A 26851-nucleotide genomic window follows, 5' to 3' on the forward strand; every position below is an offset into this window, starting at 1 on the left:
GATCTCTAGTGAGATCAGTCTATCTCCCAAGGAAGAGGAGAAGGGCCAAAACTTCTGGAAGAGAGGCAGTGGGCACAGAAATTACCTAAGCTGCTAGCCCATAGCAGGATGTGGGGCCAGAGTGTTGTGGTGGTAAAATGTACCCTCCCGTATAAATGTGAGATGCATTCACTACCAAACCTATGAGTTTGTATGTATGAGTTCATACATGTGAACTGCTACAAGTGCCCTTGTAAGAAAACATTCACATCAAAGTGGATTGACCCTGAGTGGCGCAGAGGGAAGAATCAGTCAAGAACCAGTGGCCCAGTAAACCAAATGGTTGATATTCACTGACTGTATCTCAAAGATAGCATGACTAGCATGCTGACCTAGTAGGAAGGGATAGATAATGAGAAAGTCACCCAGATGGCTTTATCAAAAATATCCCAACATCATGCTGTAATTTACCCTGTGTCTGCCTTTTTCTTTGTCTTGTCTTTAAACGTAGTAGGCCAAGGCTACATATGCTATAGTTCTGCCTTTGCTCAGGGCTGCTCAGCAAGCCGCCCATGCTTTGCGCTGTATGCTGTAGCTGTTTGCATGCTTAATAAATCTATGTTGTGTCTTCAAAGTGATTTGGTTGCTTTAGCAGAGCCATGTGTTGGCCACAACAGTGTGAAGACCCAAAGGGTTTCAGGGAGCAGAGATCTGTGTAGAGGAACGTGGTGATAACTTGATGAAGATATGCAAGAGATGTTAAGAGAAAATAAATGACAACTCAGTCCCGGGAAAGGGGGAAGTATGAAATAGAAGCTCAAAATAACCAACCCTTGATTTTGTTGGGTAGAAGAACAGGCAGAGGGAGACTCTGGCAGGCTTTCAATTGTCTGCTCTTATACGCTAGAACAGCGATTCTCAAACCTTTTGGTCTCAGGACCCCTTTACATTCTTAAAAATGATTGAGGACCCCAAAGAGCTTTGGTTTGTGTGGGCTGTATGTATTGATATGTACTGTAATAGAAATTAAACCTGAGAAATGTTAAAATGTTTATTTATTTGTCTTTGTGGAGCCCCTGAAAACTTTGAAAACTGCTTTGAAAACTAACTTTGAAAACTGCTGCCCTCGAACAATGAAGTAGCAGTCCTGAAATCCGTGCAATGTCTGCTTCCTGGCCTGGCCTTCCTCGATGGGCTGACAGTTTGTGATCTCCAGATTTCCACCTTCCAGGCTCAACTGTTTTGCTATGCCATGGCTAAGTAAACAATGGCTCCATGTGAGGAATGTATAGGGTCACTGGGTTTGTAATCAGTTGAATCAATATGCTGATTTCCTCTGGAATAAATAATGTTTACAGGTAGTCCTTGCTTAACAACCACAATAGGGACTGGAAAATTGGTTGTTAAGCTTGGTCACCACATGACTGGACCTGATTTTACAATCATTTTTATGATAGTTGTTAAGCAAATTATGTGGTTGTTAAGTGAATTCAGCTTTCCGAATGGGTTTTTTTTGCTGGAATTCACTTAAAAACCACATGATTCACTTAAGAACCATTGTAAAAATGATTGCAAATCATGGTGCGATTGTTTGCAATGGTTGTAAGGTTGAGTACAGGTCATAAAGCACTTTTTCTGAGGCCATTGTAACTTCAAACCATCGTTAAACGAACAGTCATTAAGCGAGGACTACCTATAATGTGCACTAATCCTTGCACATAAGAACTGGCACTTGGAGTTCACCAAACACTGCCCATATACTCATCACTGACTCCTTTATTTCTTTAAAAGAAATACTCTGATACTTAACTAGAGGCATCTGCAGGATCTGTTGCTTTCATCAAAATGACAGAAGCAGCATTTGCCATTTTAGTGCAAGCCCCACCCCTTTTCTTTGTGCGTGTGATGTCACGACACCTGCCCAGAAAAAGGGGTGGAGCTTGCCTCACAATAGCACAATGTGGCTTTTAGGGATTTGCCTCCCCTCTGACTCCTGTCCATGAGCCTTTTGTGAAACCTACGCCTTAGACCAACTCCAAAACTTTACACAAATTCTTCAGTAAAACGAGTTCCAACGATTTCCCATGAATTCAGTGCCAACTGCATGCTGGCTGTAGCCAATGGCTATAGCAGCTGAGAAGAAGCATTAGTAAAACAATGATGTCATCCAATAACTTATTTTTTCCATAAAGCCGTTTCCTTTCCCCTTTGACTCCCGTATCATCTGCTCAGAAACCTAGTTAAAATACCCCCTTCCCAGCTCATTGTCAACATTGCTGCTTCTCTCAAAATTCAAAGAGGCCTCTCCCCGAGTAACAAAAGAGGAAAGTTCTCCTCTTATCAGGTTCTCCTGAATTAATGTGGCCACAGGAGAGAAGAAGCGTGTTTTGATGTTTGAGTGACAGCACAGATCTCGCTTTGGGCTGGCCCGTGTTCAGCCCTCAAAGCCAATCTTATCTGTCGCAGCCGGGCATTTCCCTTCATCTAATCATGGAGCATCTTTCTCAACTTCATAGCCACCATTGCAGCTCAACCTGCGATTGGAAAATTATAGCTCAAGCTACTGGACTGGGGCTGCAGAAGTCCAGTTGAGCACAAGATGGCAGGAAAGAGTTGGGAACTACTGTGGGGACATTTGTTGATTCTATGGTTGCCTACTTCATGGCAGCGACTCTGGCAGCAGGTGAGATTAAAACCAGAAAAAATAGAACTCAATTAAAAAGAAATAACCACCATAATCAATCAATATATGACATGCCAGAGGTCCAAAAAAATGGCTTCAACTTACAATCAGTGAAAAACAGCAACCATAAACCATACAACCATTAGGACTCACCTAACACTCCAGCCTAAATGCTTGAGGGGACAACCAGGCCTTTGTTGTTGTTGTTTAGTCGTTAAGTCGTGTCCGACTCTTCGTGACCCCATGAACCATATTGCGCCAGGCCTTCCTGTCCTTCACTGCCTCCCTGAGTTTGCTCAGTTTCATGCTCATTGCTTCAGTGATGCTATCTAACCATCTCATCCTCTGCCGTCCTCTTCTCCTTTTGCCTTCAATCTTTCAACCAGGCCTTTAGCATCTTACAAAAGACCAAGGAGGGCAGTGCAATTTGGATTGTGGTTTCTGCATCCTTGCAGCCTTCCAGCAACCACCTGCATTTTTGCTGTCCAGATCCAGTAACCCTATCCTTGTTCAGGCCTAACTTTCTAGAACAGTGTGTTTCTCAACCTTGGCAACTTTAAGATGTGTGGACTTCGACTTAAGGTCCACCCATCTTAGAGTTGCCAAGGCTGAGAAACAGTATTCTAGAGACTGATGGGCTAATTTACACGCCTGATGTTTTAGTGGTAGTTCCCCATGCAGTTCCTCAATTCCCACTTGGAACTGTTTGAAGTCAGAGAAAGCACAGGAAAGGAGACATTTGCAGCTCTGCAGTGAAACCTCTGGCTGGCCTTGAAAGGACTGAAGAAACCACGCAGGGCTGCTGTGAACTTTCCCATGGCTGAGCCAAGAATCTCCAGGTTAGGAAGCATAGCCAGAGACCATTACAGGAGGATTATATAAAACAAGGAACAAAATAATCAAGTTGGTCTTTCCTGAGAAGGCCAGGCTGTTCAGAATTTACTCCATTATTTTAAGGCCCCTAAGGAAAAAGAAAAATAAAGCCACACAGGGTGTCCACAAGGGGGTCACACAAATCAAGATGGTGACTACAGCCATCAAAGCCCTGCCCCCCTTTTTATGAGCATCATGGTTGTGGTAACCATCTTGACTTGTTTGATCTTCTCCCTGGGGGTGCTCCTGAAGCCACACAGTGGGTTCACACAATGCATATAATACTTAAAGTCCAAAGTACACCCTATGCCTACTAACTTTAATTCGTTTTTAACTTGGATTTGGGTTTTTTAGCGTGTGCTTTAGTGGATTGCTCAATGCAACCATCTGGTGACCTTAGGATTCAGTATCTTTTTCAACCCTCCAAACTGGGTTAATTCAATCATTAAGTGAAGCATGTTGGGTAAACCAGCTGTTAATTCTCGCCTTTGCACCCAGATGTGATGAAAATCTATCGTCACTTGGCTGAAGAGGATGAGGAATTTGGTAGAGTCCATTGAAAAGCAAAACACGGAGACACTGTACTAGACACAAGTCTTCCTGCCTTTTTGTCCTGCTCACTTCATTCATATTATTTCTCCTCTGAGGTTTTTTTTAATGAGCAACATCTTGAGGACCTACTTTTCAAACAGTGCAGTTATTTCCGCTTTCCTTGATCTGCTGCATAGAACTGACATCAATGGAAGTCCCAAGCGTGGAGATGAACATACAGAATAACTTTTTTTAGATCAGACTTTCGTTAGCCACTAGGATCAGAGAATCACCAAATTGCTCTTGCCCCATAAGTGAGGAAAGGAGAACCTCCAAAGTCCGTGATTTTTTCTGATCTTTTCCAGGCCACGTCTAATTAGTTCGAAATTCAGGACCAGTTCAACCTCTTCCACTTTTCTCTCCAAGAAATTCATGCCTCAAAATTTATGAGGCCTAATTTGTGAAATGGACAGGATGATCTGGTCCACAGGTTAAAACAGTAATACTAAAACCAGCCATCAGACTCTGATTTTTAATCCTTGTGACTAGAAACACAAACCAGAAAGGTCTTTGACTGGAAACTTTGCAAACAGGAGGAGAAAAAATCATACTGAGTTAAAAGCTAAATGAGAAATCATTTGCAACTGGCTTTTTAAACTACGTATTTGATTTTTTCCAAAAAACACTGGTCGGTGAATTTTAGAATCAAACTAAATATTTGTTGAACCATATTATGAGTTGCTCATGCTACACCATTTCAGAATGCAGGAAATAGGAAGTGCAAGCTTGAATGCTTCTCTATGCTTAAAAAATCAATCTTGTTTGTGAAAAGTGAACATGTCAAGGAAAGCTGAGCAAGTGAATTTCCTGACCAACTTTTTATCTTGAAACGAAAAGGTGTTTAATAGTGCCTCTCCAAATGTCTCCCTGTAAATGTTTCAGGATGAACATTATGCTTTAAGTAGCTCATAACGGTTCTTATTTGGGTCCTGTTTATTGCTACACAGTGCTAGGATTGGCCCAAGATACTTTCAGCCTAAGGCAGAGCAAAAAATGATATTTCAGTCCTGACACGCTTAAAGCACATAATGCCTTTCTTCTCACATCGCTCCTATTTGAAGCAAGGTTTCAGCCAATCAGGGAGCATAGAAGGAGGCTGAGATGATCTCACAGAGGGCGAACATGGTCAACTTTAGGAGAATGACAATCTTCTGGGCCTGGTCCCATGGATGATCCTACCCATTGAAGAACACACTGCTTTCTCCCTTGAGCAGGTCAAGCACACTGCCATTTTAAAAGAAAGAAGGGATAGAAAGGAAAGCTTTTGTTGTATATGACAACTGTGCAGCACTTTACACAGGACACACCTGGGAGCATGGAAGCTTAGCACCTGCCTGGAACTCCTTCAAGCTGCTATATTTTTTCTCAGGATCACACAGCTGCTGTAGAGAGCAGAGGGAATGACTCCGAGGGACAGGAGGAAGAGCTGCTACCAAAGCAATGGTCAGATAAGAGGGGTTTGAACCTGGACCAAGAAAGTACCTTGAGAAAATGTCTCAGACAATCCCCTCCCTAGTTCGCCCATAGATAAAGGGAGGCAGGGGGAAGCACATTCAGACTTGCAAGATTTTGTTACTGAAGCTTTACAATAAAAGTAGCCCTGACCTACATGGCATTGGTCTCTTAGTCTGGTCTACCTTGTGGGGCTGACACCTGACCTCGGCAGCTGCAGCACAATTCTGGGAAGAGACATGTTTGGTTTAAGGAGTTGCAGACAAATTCTTTATGTGCATCCCAGCCTGCTCTGAAGCCCCTTGTTACTGTTGCCTCCAAAGCACTGCACATCCCTAGTCTGCATATGTGTTTTGTGTGTGTGTGTGTAAGAGAGAGAGAATGTGTCTGTGCCAGTCAACCCCAGGACTGTCCATCTGCCTGAAAGCAGGTCTTTCTTCAACTCAGTCACCTCCTGGAGACCCTGTGATAACCTTCTACAGGTAAAGTAGCTGCTGCATGTCTGAGTTACCATCTATCTCCAGGAACAATCTCTCTAGAAATGTTACCCCAAATTACCTAAAGTGGGTGTCTTCCACTTCCACCCACAAAAAGCTTCAATTCACATAGTCTTTCAGTGTAGTCCTTTTTCTAAAAACTGTAAAGGAGAATTAAAAAACCATCTTCCAGACTGTGCTATATCGTATATACCACATATCGGAAAAAATGTATTCCTCATTTAATTAACTAATCTGATTCAATGTGGAAGCTGTCCAATTCCCAGATCTCTCTGGGTGCCCACTAAGATATAGGAACGCTAACTTGATAGCACTTGCAACAACATTCAGGGCTTACAGAGAACAATACAGATAAGTTTCTATCTGTGGAAGTGATTTCTAGCAACTTTCTTGTCCTTGGTCATTGCTGAACTAGCAACCTATAGCATCTCCTAGAGTCATCTAACCATCACGGTGTCCCATAACAGTAATGTGGAAACATTTTAGGTAATGCTATGAAGGTGCTGCAAGTTTTGCATGTGGAAATGACCCATCTTGCTCCCCAAAAGTAGGTAGCTATAGCCTCTTTTCATAATTCAGAAAAAGAGAGAAGCTACCCCACTTAGTTTCAAACACAGGAGGCATTCGGAACAGTCCTATTGCCTGGTAGCTTCCTCCAGGAACTGTTTTGGTGACACTTGAGCTTATCCAACAAAAATCTGGTGAAGGAGCCACAGAAGCAAAGTTTTATTGAGCTGGGAGTTGGGCAGCATACAAATTTAATAAATTATGGTTGGTCGCACAGTCAGCCAGATGTTTAGACTGGATTTGGCATTTTTATCCACTTACGGAATCCTTCCCAAGGACTTGGAATTGGCAGATGTTGTTTGATGGTGTTAAAGGTATCATCGCAAGATATAAGCTGCTCCAAGTCAAGCTGCCTTTTGCAACTGACTGCTGGTGATTTTGTCAATGCCGATGGTCTTCAAGGGGTGCTCCAGATGTTTTGGGGTTGCACCCAAAGCACCTATTACTATTGCTTTCTTTGCTTTCTTTTGCCACAGTTATTCTATTTCTATTTGCAGGTCTTTATATTTTCTCCAGTTCTTTCTCTTCTATTCTGCTGTCTCCTGGTATTGCAATGTCCACTATCCAGGCTTTGTCTTTCTTATCAACAATGGTTAAGTCTGGGGTGTGGTGTGGCAGGTGCTTGTCTGTTTGAATTCTAAAGTCCCAGAGCACTGTACCTTCTTCATTTTCGATTACTTTGTCTGTTTTGTGGTTGCAGATATTTCTTGCAGATCTTCCAATGCATCATTGTTGCTACTTCGTCATGCCATTGTTTGTAGTCAGTCTGTGTGATCTTCTTGCAGCAGCTGACTAGGTGGTTCACTGTTTCTTCAGCTTCTTTGCAGGTGGCATTTGCTGTCTGTTGCTGTCTTCTCAATTCTGGCTTTGTATGCATTTGTTCTTAAGATTTGGTCTTAAGAACCAGCCAGAATTAGCCCCTCTGTGTCTTTCTTCAACTGTCCTGCTCTTAGCCATTGCCAGGTCTTCTTGTTATCTACATTGTTAGCTAGTTTTGTTTGTGTACTGGCCATATAATACTTTGCCTTGCTGTGTCTCTTTTCTATTCTTCATTTGGTCTTTGTTGTAAGCCAGTTTGGTCTCTTCAGTATTCAGTAAGCTTTCATGGTGTAGTAGCTTTAGTGCATCTTCTTCACTGTCCTTCAGTTATTCTTCCAATGCTCTTTTTTCTTCTTCAGCTGTCTGGTGTACTTGCAACATTCCATGCCTTTCTATGCTCCTTGGTAAGAAGAGTCTGTCAACGTCACTACGTGGATGAAGGGCATGATTCATTGTCATTATTTTTCTGGTTTTCCTATCCAGGGCTTCTAGTTCTACTTGAGCCCAGTCCACTATTCTAATGATCAGAATTGCCCAGGTGTTAATTGCCTTGATGGTATTTCCTCCACTGAGTTGGACTTTAAGATCTTCTTCACTCTCATGATGTATTGACTACTAACCTTTTTCTTGATTTCAATGTGCTTGATGTTGTCAGCTTGAAGGATGCCCAGGTATTTGTAGTGATCTTCTTCATCCAGACTCATGATGTTATTTCCATGGGGCATCTTGATTCCTTCAGTTTTCACAATTTTTCCCCTGCTGATGGTAGGGTGGCACATTTGTCCAGTCCAAACTCCGCTGCAATATCTTGGCTGTACCTTCAGACAGTGTTGAGCAGCGATTCTATTTCAGATGGTCTTTTTCCATACAGCTTCAGATCGTCCATGTAAAGGAGATGGGATAGCCTGGCAGATATTTTTGATGTTTGATAGCCATGGCCTGACTTGTTCAGTATTGTTGACAGAGGAATCAATGCAATGACAAACAGTAGTGGTGATAGTGGGTCTCCTTGAAAGATTCGTCTCTTGATATTAACCTCCAGTCTATCACCATTGACCAGCAACTGTGTCTTGCATTGTGCCATTGATTTTTGCACAAAGCTTCTGATGTTACTACTGGCTCCTGTTATTTCTAGGCACTTGATTATCCAATCATGTGGCAGGGAGTCGAATGTCTGATTCTAATCAATCCAAGCTACGTTCAAGTTGGTCTTTCTTCTCTTACAGTTTTCCAAAATCATCTTATCAATTAAGAGCTGATCTTTTGTTCCTCTGCTGTTTTGGCAGTTTCCTTTCTGCTCACGTAGAAAGAGCTTGTTTTCAACTAGATGCTATTGGACTGCAGATCATTATTTTTTTGTGTTTTTTTTTGTTTTCAGTCTTTGTATATTTGCAACGGGTAAACAACTTTTCTTCCAGTAGTCATGTAGCTGCTGTCCCTGGTTGCTCAGCCAACAGTCCTGAGTTTTGTAACCCACTTATCACCTGATGTCCTGGAACTCCAACACCTAGTACGGTCCTTGTTGACCCGGGCAATGACCGATCCAATATAGGTTTCTGTAAATTACGTCTCACCATACTGTTTATGGGAGAGACACTCTTTGTCTGACTCCTCTGATGAGACCTGTCCAGTATGGTTGAACCTCTGGCATAGCTCTCATCCTCCTTGGAAAACTCAAGCCCCACAGCCATGTCAAGGTAGGGCCAAAATTATTATTAATATCATTATTGTTGGTCACACAGTCAACCAGATATTTAGACTGGATTTGGCATTTTTATCCACTTACGGAATCCTTCCCAAGGACTTGGGATTGGCAGATGTTTGATGGGGTTAAAGGTATTGTCGCAGGATGTAAGCTGTTCCAAGTAAAGCTGCCTTTTGCAATTGACTGATGGTGATTTTGTCAATGCCGATGGTGTTCAAGTGGTGCTCCAGATGTTTTATTATTTGCCTTTCAGGAACTATAGTCCTTATCTGGAGGGCCAGGTGATTATCTGGCACAGCAGAGGATTGCCAGTCAAGCCAACAGTCAAGAGAACAGGAGGAAAACTCTGCTGGCACACCAAACTTTATGCTGCTAAAACTATGTTTCTAACAGTTTTAGATCCACCCAGTTCCTAAGCCATGTAATACTATCCTGTTCCCCCATCTTTCCTCCTCTTCTTATTATGTTTATTTGTAAAAGCTGCCTTCTGATTTGGGAAGGTTTCAATGATTTCCTTGGCACCCCTACTGGCATCTCAGAAGACCCTGCACCAGTGTGATGGTGATGAGCCCCAGGGAGAAGGTGTGCGATGTCGGTAATTGAGGTCAGCCGCCATCCCCAAACTTTGGATGCAGAATACAGATTGTATCCTACCTCAGGCTTTGAGAAAAGCAGCCAGCAAGTGCTTTTGCATCTCGGCTCTCCCAGCTGTTACTCAGTGTGATTCTCTAATCATGGCGGTGAAGCTGTAGTGGCCTTTCTAAAAATAATGCCATTAGGGCAGAAACTGCTGGCTTCTTGAAATAAAGAGATCCTTGGCTGGCAAATGTTCCCCGCCTCAGTCATGATCTTCCTCTCCTGCTTGGCCCGTAAAATGTGAAAAAGGGAGCTCACGCCCCCCTCTCAACCCTGCCAGAGTGTGACAGTCCAAACAAGAGGACTCTCTGCTCATTAGTGTGGGTGAAGAATGATGGGAGGATTTAGAGCTGAAGGTAACCAATGTCTGGGTTGCGGACCAGATGGGGGGGCCTGGAATGGACTGCGCAAATCAGCACACTCGGTTGGCTTGTGCAATTTATTCTGGCTATGCCTTAGGGGGAAGGGGGAAATGGGCAAAAATGAGGTGGAACTCTAAAGCCTCTGTCTCTGATCTCTGGAAATTTTACCCAGCCAGTTGCTTACTAAGAAATTAAATGAGAAATGCCCAGCAACCAAAGAAACTGTAGAGAATCAGGGAGATTATCTTGAAGGAGATAGGCAAGAACTGTTACATAACCAAAGGGCAGGGCAGGGCAGGGGGAAATCCCTTAAATGCTGGGAAGCAAGATAACACTTGGAAGTGGATTGGGCAGGGGCTGCCTGATTCACTGGGGTATAAGAGAGAGGGGAGGAAAGGCAAAATCAGGCTTGCAGGAAGCTGTTACTGCAGGTAGTCCTTGCTTAACAACTGCCCTGCTTAGTGACCATTTGAAGTTATGACAGCACTGAAAAAGTAACTTCACAACTGGTCCTCGCACTTACGGCCGTTGCAGCATCCCCACATCACGTGATCAAGATTCAGGCACTTTTTAACCAGTGGGTGTTTATGACTGTCACAGAATCCTGCAGTCATGTAATTGCCATTTGTGTGCTTCACGGCCAGCTTCTGACAAGCAAAGTCAATGGAGAAGCCAGGAGTAAAATCGCAAGTTGTGGTCATGTGATGTCTCACTTAACAACTGTGGTGGAAGTGAGGTCGCAAGTCTATCACAATCACATAATGTCTTGCTTAACGACCACATTGCTTAGCGACAGAGTTGCAGGTCACAATTGTGGTTGTTAAGCGAGGACTACCTATATAGCCTAACTCAATAAAGTATAGCTCTAGTCTTCTTGTGGAGTTGGTTTCCTGATCTGGTTTACCCTGAAGGGCTAACAGAAACACATCCTGTACTTTTCCTGAGGTCCTGCAAAATACAGAGAAGAAAAGGAATCACCAGTTCCATCCGCTTGTCCCCGAGGGCCACTAAGACTAGGTTTACCCCAAGGATCACTGGGAATACATTAAAATTAGATAGTCTTGTCAATATCACTGGCTTAGAAAACAAAGAAGATTCAAAGCAAAGGATGAAGAGATGGTAGCATCTAACTGAGCTACAGAGTGAAGGGTTTGATTGCATGCCATGTTACCTGTCCAACCAGCAAGGCAGCAGCAGTAGCCTGTCAAAGGATCACACCCATCTGCGTGGTTACAATCACAGCGTTCACTGCAGTTCAGGCCATATGTCCCATCCTTCCATAAAAAGAAAAGCAAGCAATGGTGGGTGGGTGTGGAAAGCCACCAAGACAAACTTATTCCAACCATTGTATGTTTAAATCACATGCAATGTTTCTGTGCGAATCCCAGAAAAACCTGGTGCCTAGTTTCTTTGCTTAACCAGTCTTGAGTTAATGTGGGCAACTCAGTCATACAAGAGGTGGTGATTGTTATCAGTTCAGCTACCTTGGAAAAAACAAATTAAGAACTGATCTATTGCTAACCATCTGCTGTAGTATCTCCCTGAGGTCTACACATTCGTTCAGTGCATTGGTTCTTCTTTCCACCAACAGTGGAGGGATCAGTTCAGTCATGCCAACTTTAAAGATGGGAGGGTTATAAGCTACTTGGTCTCTGATCTGTAGAGTTCTCATCTAGCCTAGATGTTAACCACAACTTTGGGCATTTTTGTACCTTCTTTTAAGTCTCTCTTTCTACTACATTCTTGGGTTACAGTTGGTAGACTGAAAAACCAAGGGAAGACTTACAGGGCAGGGCTGGTCACAGATTTCCCCTTGCCACCCAGGACCACAAAGACAAGATCCATCCACGGGGTCACAGGCAGCTCCATTGGCACAATAACACGTCTGGTTGCAGTTAAGACCCCACATGTTGCTCGGGCATGGAATGGAACAGTCAGTTCCCTGCCACCCTGAAAACCAAATAGCCAAAAAACATGTCAACTATCACCCGTGACTGTGTTTCCTCTCTCTTGCAAAAGATATGCATTTTAGAGGGGGGTAGCAAGATGTATAGATCACAGAGTTATCTTGCCCAGAGCTGAAGTCTTCATCTGAGTTAGCAAAGTCAGGGAAAGAAACAAATCAAGCAGTCCACAATCAAACCCATATCTTGTAAATTCAGGAACCAAAGTTGAAGTCAAGGAGGTGAGATGGAGTTGAAGAAATAATAGGGCAAAACAGCCAGTTTGAGAGCCTGGTCCTAAGAGCAGTCCAAAGTTCCAGCAACAAAGAAGGCAGATTCAGAGCATAATATTACGCTCCCAGCTGAAGCATTATCGGACTATTGTTCTCAGCAACTTACAGTGTTCCACCAGAAGCTTCTGCAGAGCCATTCCTGTCCCAGCTGTCACTCTTTAACAGCTACATGAGAGTATTCCCAAGAACGTTGTTTTTGGCTTGGCCTCTATGGATGGCGCAGTTATGACACTAGCCTTTACATGGAGAGATCAGCATTCGTCAGGAATTTCAGATTCCTTTTTTGGTTCAGATCCAGGCAGGGCTGAGCTAATGCTTTCTCTCTTGTTGTTGGCTCAGGCAGGAAGCAGATAGTAAGGCACATGCTGTGAACTCAGCGCCTGGGGAAGAGCCAGGTCTTCGGGGTTCATTTGAAGGACATCAAGGTCACAGCAACTGAAGGGGGGATACTTTTCCAGAGGGCAGAAGGCTGCTGCCTAGGCCCCATCAGATGACATTGTTTTAAGGATGGGACCTGGAGCTTGCCCAGTGTCTGGTCTTACACAGAAGTGATGGGAGAAAGGCATTCCTCAGCAGCCATGCCCTATGTCATCGAAGGCCTTTAGAGGTCACAACCAGCACCTTGAATGGTACCTGGAAGCTTACTGGTAACCAGCACAGCTCTTGTAGCAGAGGTGCTACATGGCTCTACTGAGGCACACCCACAACTGCCTGTGCCATCACATCCTGGACCGGCTGGAGCTTGAAAGCCACCGCTTGGGGTTGTTGCCACTGACCAAATTACAAGTGTGCCAAGTCAGAGAGGAAGGATTAAGCCATGACAAAAAAGAAAACCCCAAACTGCATCAGTCTTAGTCAGCAGACAGGCACAATATGGAGCACAAAACCCAAACAACAGGAGCAACTTTGGAGATCTGGACTCAGGGTCCCAACAGGAACCATTCTGAGTAGAAGCAGGATGGATGTAAATGCACAATAGCCTCTGAAATGGGAAACTACCTTCTTTGCAGGAGCAGGAACCATCTCCAGGGGAACACGTGCCGTCATTTTTGCAGTTGCAGGCCAAGGAGCAATTGACTCCGTAGCTCCCAGGAGGACATGTAACAGAGCAGATTTCTCCCTGAAAAACAAAACAGAGTTTTGGCTGAGTGTGGGAAATGTGGATCTTGGGGAAACCCTGATTTGCCTCTGGGGAAACATTTACAGTGGGAACAGTTGTAGATCCTGCGACTGTTTTACCTAGAGATGTAGAACCTGTGGGCGTTAGATGTTACTGAATTACAACTCCCATCAGTCACAGCCCAGACAGTGTGACCAGCGGTGGGTGACGCAGGGAGTTGTCCTTTAGCGAGAGCTGGGAACCCCAGATTCCCCAAGCCTGCTTTGCAACACTGCTGGGAGGAAAAGCTAATTTGGTGTCTAAAGGATGGTTGATAGTCCATGGCCAAAAAACGAACAAAGTGTGGTTGCAAGACATTTTAGCATTTAAAAGGCTTATTAAACTATTTGCCCAAAGCATTTCTCCAGCATCTGTTCAGATAATAAGACCAGACCCCAATTAAATGTCATTTAAAAAGAAATAAATAAATAAAAGCCACAACAATGTCTTACCAATTCTTAAATTAAAGAATTAAACTTTACAGGAAAGATAAGACTGCCACTGAATAATTGCTCACCTTCTCCCTGAAATGTTCAATGAAATGAACATAGGACACAGAACACAACAGCAGCATCGTGCTCAGGGACATCCCTAACCTTAGGCAAATGGCCACCTCTGGCAGTAGACATTGGTTTAAAGGATTGCAGTGATGTGTTGAGAAGAACGTCAATGTGTGAGATGTTATTCTTTACACCCGTCGTCCTAAATCGCTGCCATCACCTGCCATGGTGGACACTGTCCTATCCCCAACTCATTCCTAAAATTCTAGTGCAGGCCTGGTTGGCTTTTCTATGTCAAATGGAGATTGAGGAAAGGAAAGACAACTTGGATTTGACTTCCACACCAAACTGGAATTGGCCCTGTTGTTTTTCCTGCCTCTGCTGGTGAATACCCAAGGAACTGTGACAGGATGAAGCCACAGCTGAGCAACAGGGAGATGAGCAAATTTGCCTATGGGACCAACCTCCAAACTGCAGTGATGAATCAGAAGAACCTACTGTAAACTCTCTTCTGGTTGGAATATCAAGCCAAGCAAAAGAGGAGTGAAGAATGTAGGGTGGGCCTACAGATCTTATATATTAGGACTTAAGGCAGAGAACAGCAACCTTCAGCCACTCCAAGCCCCTTCTCTGGGACCTGAGGAGCCCCCCAACTGCTTTGCTGAATTTCAGGGGTGCAATTAACACGGCCAGCAATGTGTCTGTCTATTGTTTTAAGGTGGAGAGCCCAAGGAAGATTTAATAGATTTGTAAAATAAAAGAAAACCCTTCAAAACACAGTCCCCAAGCATCCACCTCAAAAATCCCAAGTTCATGACGTGTTTCCTTTCCTCTTGGGTGAATCATTGTATCCACTGTAATTTCACCCTCCATGTTAACAGTGATCCCCGCCCCAACCATCAAAACTTCCCCATCTGTCCTATAAGGACAGGTGGACCTTTTTTGAGCTGCGGGAACTTGGAATTCTGCCAGCTTATGGTAGGTGCACTCACAAAATGGCTGCCATAGGAGACTTCCCTATTCACAAAATAGGCCAATCTCAAAAGATCTATTTACCAGCATTGAACTACCCCCTGAATTCTCTTGGGGCTCTTTGTGGGGCCAAAAGTATTCATGCAGCTAAGTATTATGGTGGCTGCTAATTTTTAAAAATAAAATAATTTTTTAAAATCAGCTGGGAAGGGAATCAGGTTGGCCCAAGGAAACTGTCTGGGACTTGCTCCAATGCCTGTTACAGAGAATGGTAAATGAGGCTGTGGTTATAAATTTCAAAGCTGAAGGGGGGAAGGGAAGGGAAGGGAAGGGAGGGAGGGAGGGAGGAAGGAAGGAAGGAAGGAAGGAGACGATAAAAGTTTTATCTAAAGTTTAACTAAAATTTAACTATCACCATTGAGAAACCCAAGCTGTTGCACTGTGCACATTTCTCCAAAGGAAGTCACAAAAGTCATCCTATGGCCATGTGGAGGCCAAGCTGAGGCTGCCCTCCAGGGCCTCCGCAGTCAAACAAGTGCCACGTCTTGATTTTGTGGCACCATATTAGTCAAACCAGAAATGACTTGGCAGAGCCACCTGGAAGTGGAGAAAATGCAAAGCGTGCAAGCCTTTGCTTAAAATCTCTTTGGTGTTTTCCATAATATTCCAATATGTCTGTGCAACATGGCAAATAAGGCCCAGCATAACATGAGTACAAAAGGGTGAAGCTTGTATCACCACAGTGTGGTGCTGTTTCATCAATCACTCCACCACCACCACCACCACTGTGGATGCCTCTATTAGAGAAGATGTGCCCATAGTTGCTGCGAGCTCGCCTGGTGCCAACCCCAGATCAAGCCTTCCCTGTCTCAATCCAGCTCTTTGGAACATACTCCCCACAGAGTTGCCTCTTTTTTAAATTTTGTGAGGCCACAAAAGCACATCTTTTTGTACAGGCATTTAACGGCTGATTTTAAATTTTAATTATTAATCCGGTTTGTACTCCTTGTTTATTTTAATTGCTATTTTAAATGCTCTTAACGTCTCAGTTGTAACATGGCTTTTATTGTAAGACGTTTCCATCGCCGGTGGTATATCCTGTTAAATGAAGAAGTAAAAGAGAGAAATGAAATAAATTCTCAATGATCTAAAGAAGCATCTGGGCTTAGACAGCATTCTGGGCAGGCCAACTGCTGCCTAGATTATGTCCTTCTGCAGAACTCGCGTTGTCCTCTGTAATAAGAAGTGTTCCACTGGCTGCCTTGGAGTCCGGAAAGGAGACCGGGGACAAATGTCTAACGGCAACTCAGCAGGTGGTGAGAAAGGTAGAAAGGCAGATCTCCTGGAACAGCTGTTTGCTCATTAAGGAAAACATCCTGGACAAACCACTCATCACAAAATCCGACAAGGGTTTAATGGCGTGCAAAGCTCAGCCGCTGAGGCAAGCAAGCTCCCAAGCTACGGATACGTACCCGCGTGTGCCCGTACAAGCTTCTGGAAAGACGTGATCTTGCAGAAGTACAGGTAAACTGCTGAGTTTACACAAATGATGCGGTATTTTTTTGTTGCAGCTTCAATCTAGACATCCTGTGTTGCAAATTAACATCAAAAAAGGGGATTTTGTTTCCTCGGTGAAGCTGCAGTTTAAGGTTCAACTGTATAATAGCAGAGTGGAGAGTTAGCTTAGAGCAGTAAGCTCAACCATAGCAACTTTAAGATATGTGGACTACAACTCCCAGAATTCCCCAGCCAGCATGGCTGGCTGGGGAATTCTGGGAGTTGAAGTCCACATATCTTAAAGTTGCTAAGGTTGAGAAACACTGGCTTAGAGTTTTAATTGGCGCTTTTTATTATTAACTTGCAGATGGGTTTGTACAAGGCGCTTCCCTTGGTCTTTGAATGAACTCGTTTTGTGGGTTTGCAAAATAGACGGAACCATAAAGGAGCAAAATGGGTCAGCTTTATACGACACACTAAGCCCTACAGGCACAAACACGCATAGTAAACAGGCTCAAAATCAGCTAAGCCGAGATGCTATCTGAATGCATCCAGAGGTCTTTTCCTGAGCGGGTTAAATATTACGACTGTTCAGGACTTTGGATCGGGAGGCCCAGATCAGATTTAGAGCTTGTAGGGTCTTGAACATGGCCACTGCTGACCCCAAGCACACCTTTTTCCCAAGATGCTTCAGCTGCGTGCCTCAAAACACCTTTGGGCATCACATCGAAGCCCTGCACGGCCCTATTAAGCTGGTCGTGGGAACGCTGCAGCAATGGATTTTAATAAATGCCATGGAAACCCAAGTATACAGCTGGGGCTTTTTAGCAGAGAAGGATGAAGATGACTAAACAGCTATTAAGATCAAGGGTGAGGCAGAGAAACTCTGCAGCGAAGGGGGCAGAAAGAATTTGTTTGACATTAACAAGAACCTTCATCTTATTAACTGCTGACAGTTATAGGTGGCAGATTTAAGAGCACCAGACGTGCCCCCCCTCTATAGAAAAGGCATCCGGACTTTACGATGCCAAGTGGCAACAGGATATTGTAGACAGCAAGGTCATCTATGGCTTTTCGAAATCATGGGATGGACATGAGGAGTGGGAACGCCAATGGGGGCTTTGTTCTCCTTGCTTTGAGATGGGTTGGGCAACCGCAGGCTTGGAGGCAGGGAGCATGAAGTCCCCCCACAACGTTTTCCTCTTTGTGCATTTCTTTAAGCCTCCTTCTGTGCGTTCCAAAATTCATGTCTAAAATTTCTGGTGGCATGAATAAAGCAGTCGGATTTCCTGCCTTATAGAGGTGAGAAATATGCAAATATTGGAGCTAATCAGCAATGGAGACTTCTCAGAGTTAAAAAAGGAGGAGAAGTAGCTCTCTGGAATCCAGAAGGGAAGGGAAGGGAAGGGAAGGGAAGGGAAGGGAAGGGAAGGGAAGGGAAGGGAAGGGAAGGAGAAGAGAAGAGAAGAGAACAGAAGAAAAGAGAAGAGAAGAGAAGAGAAGAGAAGAGAAGAGAAGAGAAGAGAAGAGAAGAGAAGAGAAGAGAAGAGAAGAGAAGAGAAGAGAAGAGAAGATGCTCTACTTGTTTGGAGAAATAAGAGATCCATAAGGCTTAGTAACATTTTAACACTGTATCCTGGCTGAAGTTGATTACCTCTTATTTTCTAAGCTGAATCCTCCCCCAGCAGAAGTCCTCTAGAGCAGGGTTCCTCAACCTCAGCAACTTTAAGATGGGTGGAAGTCCACCCATCTTAAAGTTGCTGAGGTTGAGGAACCCTGCTCTAGAGAGCCAGTTTGGTGTAGTGGTTAAAGGTATTAGGCCAGAAACCAGGAGACTGTGAGTTTATTTTATTTATTTATATGTCAAATTTATATCACCGCCCAACTCCCCCACAAGGAGGGACTCTGGGCTGTTCACAACAAAACAATTTAAAGGTGGAGTTCTAGTCCCACCTTATGTATGAAGCCAACTGGGTGACTTTGGGCCAGTCCCTCTCTCTCAGCCCTAGGAAGAAGGCCATGGCAAACCACTTCTGAAAAATCTTACCAAGAAAACTAGTCCAGGCAGTTGCTAGGAGTCAACATTGACTTGAAGGTGCACACCCACACATACATACACAAAGTTCCCTGCTTCTTTTCCCTGAACCTCCCATGGTATCTTGGAGTAATTTCAGCCATTTATCAGGCATTAGGGAGATGAGGCACATGCTCACGTGTGTGTACACACACACAAAGACACTTGTTTTTCTACCTCAGGCCCAGCAACGTTTTGCTTCGTTTCCCCAAAGTTCTTCCTTTGCCTTAAGATTCTAATTTCCTAAATCCAGTAAAGCTGGAGAGGTTGGGGGAATTGGCTTTTTGCAATGGTGGCAGAAAGAGTGTCCCTCCTTGTGGACGTGGACTGAAACTCAGACATGACATGGGCTGGCTATCAGTCAACGTGGGTTGGCAGTCCCTTCTGAATTTACACAGTCATCTGAGCCATCCAACCTATGACAGCAGCTCTGTTCATGACTCATACATAGCAGAATTATACAGAGAAAGGGGGCCAGGACCCCAACATTATATACCCCTGGATAGCTTGAGCCCCAACATCTGTGCATTAAGAATCAAACTTGGAAGAGGAATGTCTTTCTGCGCTCATAACTGGAGGGGTGGCCAAGTGTGTGGAGCATGGCATCCTTGAAGGCTTCTTTCTTCAGGGATAGCTAAGGAGGGTCTGCACCAGGTTCCCTGGGGGCTGCTTCTCTCTCAAGTCCCACCCAACTGGGCAAGATCAAGGAAGCAAGAACGACGCAGATTTCAATCAGGTATCTTTAATGCTAGCCTGGATAAACACAGAATCTTGGAAAGCATAAAAGGAATTTCCCATGCTCATCTAGCTGATTAAGATGGAACCTCTTTGAGTGATGTGAAATGCTTCTTCCCAGATTTCTTCCCACCTTGGCTGAGCTGCCATTTGTAAGGTAAGCTTCCAGTGGACTCCCCTTCTATCTCTTGATAGCTTATGTCAAATATCTATTCCATCCTGCTTCCAGACTCCCTATAATCTCCCACACAATGTCTGCTTCCCTCCCTCCTTCCAACCTTGGATGGTCTTTGGAGGCCCATTGAAATACCAGACTCAACAGTCATACCCCTAATGATGCCTGTGTTGATAGGAAAGGAAAAAAGGAATTGGAAAGGAAACAGGTGTTGGTGGAGGAAGTGATGGCATGCCCCTCTTAAGAAATCCTGACCATGAAGAACCTACCTCAGCCCCCAAATCACCCTTCTGTAGCTCTTGGAGCCTTCTTTCTGACCAGGTTTGCTGGTGGCTCAGGTTCCTATCACCATTAGCTGGGAAATGGTAGCAGAAGCTCAAAGATGCTTTAGGTGGCTGAGTGGTTAAAAAGGAGAGGAGAAAAGCAAAACACCCATCTAAAATACTGCCACACCCTATGTGTGAGGTGGCCTCCTTGTGATTCTCAGCCTCCCCCCTCCCCACTCAAGTGTTAAATGTGGTATTTGGCCACAAGAAGAGGGCCACCCTTGTAGTAGAAGGTACAGCTGGACTAGAAGAGTTGAAACCAGAAGCACTTTAGATACTGATAAACTACAACTCCCAAGAGCCAGCACGGCCAAGAGTCAGGGAACTGCAGGTGAGTAACACCCAGCTAGCCACAGATTTCTTAACTTTACTTCTTGATACTGCAACTCTTTGTTGGAGGTATCACTTGCTAGCCCCATCTATTGAATTAACTCTCTGTGTTTCTGGAAGGCGATTGAACGTTGGAAGACTCTCTTGAGCCCTGACTCTTAACACCTGTCCCTGAAGGTGGGGGACAGGGAGACACAAGTGCCACCAAGCCTTCCTGGTCACCCAACCTCATGGCAACCTCTAGGAAGTGGAGGGGTGAGCTCTGAACATGGTGCAGAATGTGTGCATCAGGGAAAACACTCCTTAACAGCCAAACTACAAGACCCAGTTGCGGTCAAGACCAGGTGGTGTGTTCATGCAGTGTGCAGGACTTGGGTTGAGAAGACCTACTGCTTGATCACCTCACAGAGAGTACTCAGAGAAAGAAACGGTGGAATGAGATTGCCCCCATGATTGGGGGGAGACATGAGTTGTGACCTTGTGATGCAAACTCTGCTTCTTTCCATGGGTTGTCCTTTTAGACTCACAATGGTTAGGGTTGTCTAGAAGTGCCCTGCTTCTCTCAACCTCGACCATAACTACCCAACCACATGTTTGCCTAGCCTAGTGTGTGGTGCAAATTCACACAACCTGCTTACTCGGGACAGTGAAAAGACTTGGGGTCTGCATATGTGCAACTTGCTAAGTTTGGTTTGGCTAGATTTAAACTCTTGCTTTTTAAAGGCTCACACTCTTGTGGAATCCCAGCCTGTTCGGCTGGTTTGCGATTCAAACTGCAGTACAAACTCAGAACATGAGTTCAAATATTGCTTGAACCCAGCCTCTATCAAAAAAAGCTAAAAGAGTAAGAGGATTGCTTTTATTTTAATGGAAAATAGATTCTAAGCTGGAGGCGTCTCAAGGAGGTCAAGAAAGTCAAGATGGCAGCCGCAACCGTGCGATCAAAACCCTGCCCTTTGGCTGGCTAAAGGCCATGATAAATACAAATTGAACTGAAACCCCTGCCTTTTGAAATATGTGCATAAATAGGGCAGGGCCTTCATTGCACAGATGTGGCCACCATTTTGACTTTTTTTGACCCCCCAGATGCCTCTGTCCTAATCCCACATTTTTCAAACAGGCTCCTCTTGTTCCCGATTGAGTTTCTTGCTATTCCCCCCTCCCTGCATTTGCGCAATTTATTCTCCCTGTGAAGATGTTGGGAAGACCGTCCTGACCCTGCTTCCAGCCACGACGCCTGCAACTCGAAAACGCAGCTGCGACTTGGCGCACGGTGGAAAGTCGCAGAGAGTGCATGAAGAGAAGCATCAATGCAGAGCCTCTGTGAGAATATTAATCCTGGATGCAAAAAATCATTAACATTTTAACCTCAATTTGGGGAATGTGACTTATAAAATTAAATTGCATCAGGGCCGCTTTCTGCGAATGACACACAGACAGCCATTTCCCACTTCCAGTCGTAATAATGCGCGCTCTCTCTCGGTAGCCGTTAACTAGTCATAGATTCCATTCGGGTGGGCATCCGGCATTATCAGAACCTCTCTCTGGCAATACGGCATCTTGGGTTTCGATCCCATTTACTAAAATTAATCAACAGCTGGGCTGCATATGGCGATTATTTCCCCCCCTTGCATCTCCTTTTTTCTTTTTTTTCTGGGTAGTTTAGCAACTTAATCAGTGCTGCATGTTTTAGAGAAAAGGGTTGGCTTTGGGGACAGAATAAAACAGGAGCAATACATAATTCAGCTCAAGATGCATAAGCCCCAGGGGAAGAGGAAGAGAAATGTTACAGCTATTTTAAGGCTCTTGCCATAAATAGGCTGATATTTAATGCCTTTTTTTTTTTCCTGCAGTTGAGGATTCCATGTGGGCCACATGAAGGTTTGATCGAACTTAATTGTTTTCTCTGGGATTTTGGCTCACTACATTGATCTGAAAGAGACCTGCTCCGCTGGGGTTCCTGCTGCCCTCCCCAATCTGCAAGTTCTTCGGCATCAAAGGAGCACCAAAACCACGAGCAGATCCACCTTAGTGCACCACGCTTCAAAAACGTGAAAATCGCAGCTGCAATTCCATGACCTGCTGCTTTGTGCAAGGCGCACAGAAAAAAGGTCATGACCCTGGCGGCAGGAGAGTGGTGGCCATTTTGACTTTTTTGACCTCCTTCCCCATGGATGGCCTGCTCCTAAGTCTACTCAGGGCTGATCTCAGGTTTGGAAGCGGGGTAATTTCTAGAGCTAGAAACAAACTTTCAAAGTTCTCCAAACGTTTGGGCAGAGAAATTGGATGGACGACTTCCCCGGATTTGGCCAGAGGGAAATCAGTATCTTAAGGGCAGGATTCTGCCTCCCCCAGGAGTGAGGGTAGCCCCATGGCTGACACAGCCCCCCGGAAGGGGCAGTGCAGGACTACAGAGAAAGGATTACACAAGGAAAGAAAAGGTATTCATATATGTCAGTCCTTTTATGTAAGGACATCCTAAAGACTTCTGCAAAATTCTCCTCTCCTTTGAGAAAAACTCTAAAGCAAATTCTCTTTCACGGAATGTGCACTTGCAGGGAAAAAGGCAGGATAATTTCTCTGCTGGACACTAATGATTGCTGGCAGAGTTAACCTCACCCTGTTTCTTCTTGCTTTACCTGATTACCTGGCGGTTGATGCAAACAAGGTCTTGAGCTGAGCAATGCGATTACATTTGCAGCACCCACGGACAGGAGGGTTTATGCACCAGCTCCTTTCCTTTGAACGTATTCCCTGCTCCGATAGCCAATCATCAGAAGAGGCCCAGGGAATAAACTGCAAGGAAATTTCTTCCAGCCGATGCGATGCTGGCTCTGGAGGCGTTAAAAAGAGACCAGAGACCTGGCTAGCTTCACACTTCCCACTGAGCCATAATGAGGCCTTCAGTTTGTTGTCTGAAAAAATGCAGACATCAGTGCGCAGTGTCAACTCAGCCAACTGCGTCTTACTTAACAAATCATGGCTTATCACACTGGGTGGCCTCAGGCTGAGTTCACACAACATTGTGAGCCCAAACGAAACAAACTCTAGTCATGGAAGCCAAGTCATCAGCAATCAGGATGAAAGCTTTCCATTCAGTGGAAGAATTTTTACAAATGCTTTGAATTATCAACTCTTTTCAGCTTCTGCTCATGGAGTTCCCTGAATTCTTGGTTTCTGGTTCCTGCTGGAAAGAAAACATCCTTGATCTTATAGAATCCTTGAGTCACAGGAGGCCGTTGAAGCCAATCCCTGTGAGAAATTTTGGGAAGACAGTCAAAGGGATGGACAAAAAGACAAATATAAACGATGAAGGGATAGAAGGTGAGTTGGTTAGTAGTTTATCTCATAGCCAGCGACTCAACCCAGGTGGGAAGAAATCTGGGAAGAAGCATTTCACATCATTCAAAGTAAGTGGAGTGGAGGGGAAGTGAGTGTAAGTGAATTGTAAGTTCTAAGATCAGTCTACCCCAGACTAGATACTTTATTGAAATATGTGTAGTTCTTGCTTCCTTGATGTTGCCCAGCTGCATGGGGCTTAACATCAGTCTTGGATTCCTCTCTGTCAGAATGAAGTTGCTCTTCATGAGATAAGCTGTCCCCTGTTCCACGCAGGAATCCAAGTGAAAGTATTCTTTCAGAATCTCTGCTTGAATCATGAAATCAGGTTTTCAAGAAAAGACTGGACAGCCAGTTGTCTGAGACGGTCAGGGGTCCTGCCCAGGGCAGGGGATTGGACTAGGATTCTATGATGGGGAGACCACCACCCTCTCGAGAATTAGTTCGTACTGGATTTCCTTTAGGGCTACCGGAGCTGGGCTGTTATTTAAGGTTATAGTTAGAGTCTTACTTTTCTGATCCAACCTGACTCCTTTTATATACAGGGAGTCCCTGGGTTAAGAACGCCTGGTTTAAGAATGACCCATAGTTAAGAACAGAGCCTATTGTAGCAAAATTCGAGTTAAATCCACAATGATTTGAGTTAAATACCCAACGGTTCGAGTTCATTATACAATACTACTTTTACAGTATTATCCAATACTGTTCTGGCTTATGTACAAATTCGACTTAAGAACAGATCATACTTTCCAAATGACTGTGGAGGGAGTCCTCATAATAAACTCCCCTTTCAAAGCCTTTGGAAGCCAGAGGCTTAACCTACCTTTTTCAAATAACCAAGCAAATTACATTTTGATTTAAAGGAGAGAGGAGAAAGGGCCACCTCCCAGATGATACAATAGGAAATCATATTAAGGGTTTCAGGAACAGAAGAATTCATCCCAATTTACTTTTCCACCTCTTCCTCACTAATGAGATACCTCACTTTGATGACCGCCTACATCTCCTAAGAAGGTTTTCTCCTCGTTCCAAATTATGTTCCCCATTAAAGGAAAAAGCAAAAAAGCAGACAAAGGTCGGGCTGGGCAGTGAGTGGGGGATAAAAAATTCATGATTCTTGCTCTACCAAGTTCTTATTGAACTACATACCAAACTAGAGGCAATGTAAAATGCATGTTAGCATTTCACTCGCAGGTTTTAAAAATAACAACAGATCAGTGGGGACATTCATAAATATTTGGATTACAGCATGCAGGGGAAACAATGTAAATGATCCCCCCACCCCCTGCAAGGTTAAGGATGAAATGTAAGGCTGGGCTGGAGCTACAGTGAGGAATGCATCTGCCTGTTTTGGAAATTGAAAGTAAATCAAGTTGGGGAGGCGGTTGAGACAGAACTAGTGTAATGGTATGTGGGAGTGACCTTGGGAGACAGGGGGAAGAGCCACAACCAGGGGAACAGTCAGATAAGAGGCAGCTGTCAAGTTCAGCCCAAAGAACTCCACGAGACAGTACAGATGCAGTTGTGTTGCGTTTATTAGCTTCCACCTCAAAGACAGAAATCTCTCCAGACTGAATCTAAACATCCCAAGCCAGCAAGCCAAAACACCATGAATTCCTTAGGGTGGTGGCAGTCTCATCTTCTTAACCTTCCCACGCTCCTGCTGGGGGCTAAGGGAATACTTCTCTCCCTGAGCGCGGCCTTCATCAAACCATTCCTTCACAGCAGCTGAGCCCGCAGAAGGGATGGGGGCCCGGCAAACATCTCAGAAGGGACCCTCCCTAGTTTCTTGGGCTGTAAAGGCAAAGCGGGGGGGAGATGTACTTTCAGATTGCAAGATCGATGTTAGTCTTGCGAGGTAGTCCAGACAGGAAACACATGCAGATGAACTAATTCTAAGGTTACATAATCTTGTAACCTGAAAGTACATCTCCCCCCCTTTGCCTTTACAGCTCATGAAACTAGGGAGGGTCCCTTCTGAGACGTTTGTCAGGCCCCCATCCCTTCTGCGGGCTCAGCTGCCTCTTATCCCCATCTCCCAAGGTCACTCCCACATGCCATTACAAATAGTGATCAAGGAAGTAAATTGAAAACCTTTCGTTTCCAAGTTTTCCTCTGCAATGATTTGGTAATTTAGCAAATTTGTTAGGGCAGCCACATCTGGGCTGCCAGAATTCGGATGATCACTAGAGGGCAGTGATGAGATGTGGAAAATTCGAAAACCTTGTGGCCATCTAGTGGAGATTTGGAATTTTTCAGTATTAGTCTGGTAGTGTGATGGAATGGAATTATGAAGGCCAGGCTCAGGGAGATAAACATTTTCTTAGCTCTCCAGAAGAGCGTGGGAGGAACAAGAGGATGAGACTGGCACCTCCCTGAGGAATTCACTCTCTTGTGGCTGGAGGACTTTGGGAACTGGGGTTTGAGTCTGGGAAGATTCTTGCTACAGGTTGTAACTAACAAACATAGCTGGACTGGATTTGCATGGTCTCTTGGAGTTCCTTGGGCTAGGCCTGACATCAATCTTCCCAGACTCAAACCCCAGTTCCCAAAGTCCTCCAGCCACAACAGTGTGAACTTCTCAGGGAGGTGCCAGTCTCATCCTCTTGTTCCTCCCACGCTCTTCTGGAGAGCTAAGAAAATGTTTATCTCCCTGAGCCTGGCCTTCATAATTCCATTCCATCACAGGTAGCTCTAAATCAGTCTTTTTCCATTTTTCTCCAGTTATAGACGACTAACTAAGCATTCAGAAAATGGTGGGAACCACTCAATTGCATGAATACCCCCATCTTACATTTCTGTCTTTTACACTATGACAGCTCATTTTTTTTTTTTTTTTGGATGAATAAAATAATGATTATGGTTGTATTTGCGCAGGCCTTCCTATTCTCTCCATTTTTAAGGTGTTTTAAAACTAAATTTTGCACACCCCCACACAAAATTAATCATTTATTTACCTCTTGAATTCTTTTATGTGCTCATCACCATAATAACAACTCTCAGCAAAAACTCACCGATAACGCATGTTCTTGAATAGAAATGTTGAATAGAATTGCGAATGGATCTGCAGCCCATTGAAATCCACTTTTTAGATATTCATTATCGAATTTCCCATTCATTCGTTTCTTTTGGGGTTGCTGTTACAAATGGCAATTCTATTTAGCAAAAGTCTCCGGTAGCAAGAAAGTTCGAAGGAATCTGGCAGCACCTTTTACAACTAGCAGATTTTATTAAAAGGCAGAAGCTTTTCAGAGCTGCAGTTCCCTTCATCAGGTGCTGTGGAAAACTTCTGCTTTTTAATAGCATTTGTTAGTTGGAAAAGGTACTATCAGGTTCCTCCCAGT

At 44.3% G+C, this 26851-nt stretch overlaps 1 protein-coding gene across 7 annotated transcripts in view; it reads right to left on the reverse strand.

The window, feature by feature from the left end:
• The window catches only part of MEGF11 (multiple EGF like domains 11), a 408014-nt gene that overhangs the window by 66697 nt on the left and 314466 nt on the right, over positions 1–26851 (reverse strand). For all 7 annotated transcript variants that reach the window (XM_088139201.1, XM_088139198.1, XM_088139199.1 and 4 more), the window contains exons 12-14: positions 13400–13520; positions 11951–12114; positions 11336–11438 (exon numbers count right to left, since the gene is read on the reverse strand). In XM_088139201.1, coding sequence (XP_087995327.1) covers positions 11336–11438; positions 11951–12114; positions 13400–13520 — 388 coding nt within the window. The remainder of the gene's footprint in view (positions 1–11335; positions 11439–11950; positions 12115–13399; positions 13521–26851) is intronic.

Source organism: Python bivittatus, unplaced genomic scaffold (assembly GCF_059951505.1).
Source record: "Python bivittatus isolate LINGU-HERP-01145 unplaced genomic scaffold, Pbiv_v1 ctg000210_np1212, whole genome shotgun sequence".
Lineage (NCBI taxonomy): Eukaryota > Metazoa > Chordata > Lepidosauria > Squamata > Pythonidae > Python > Python bivittatus.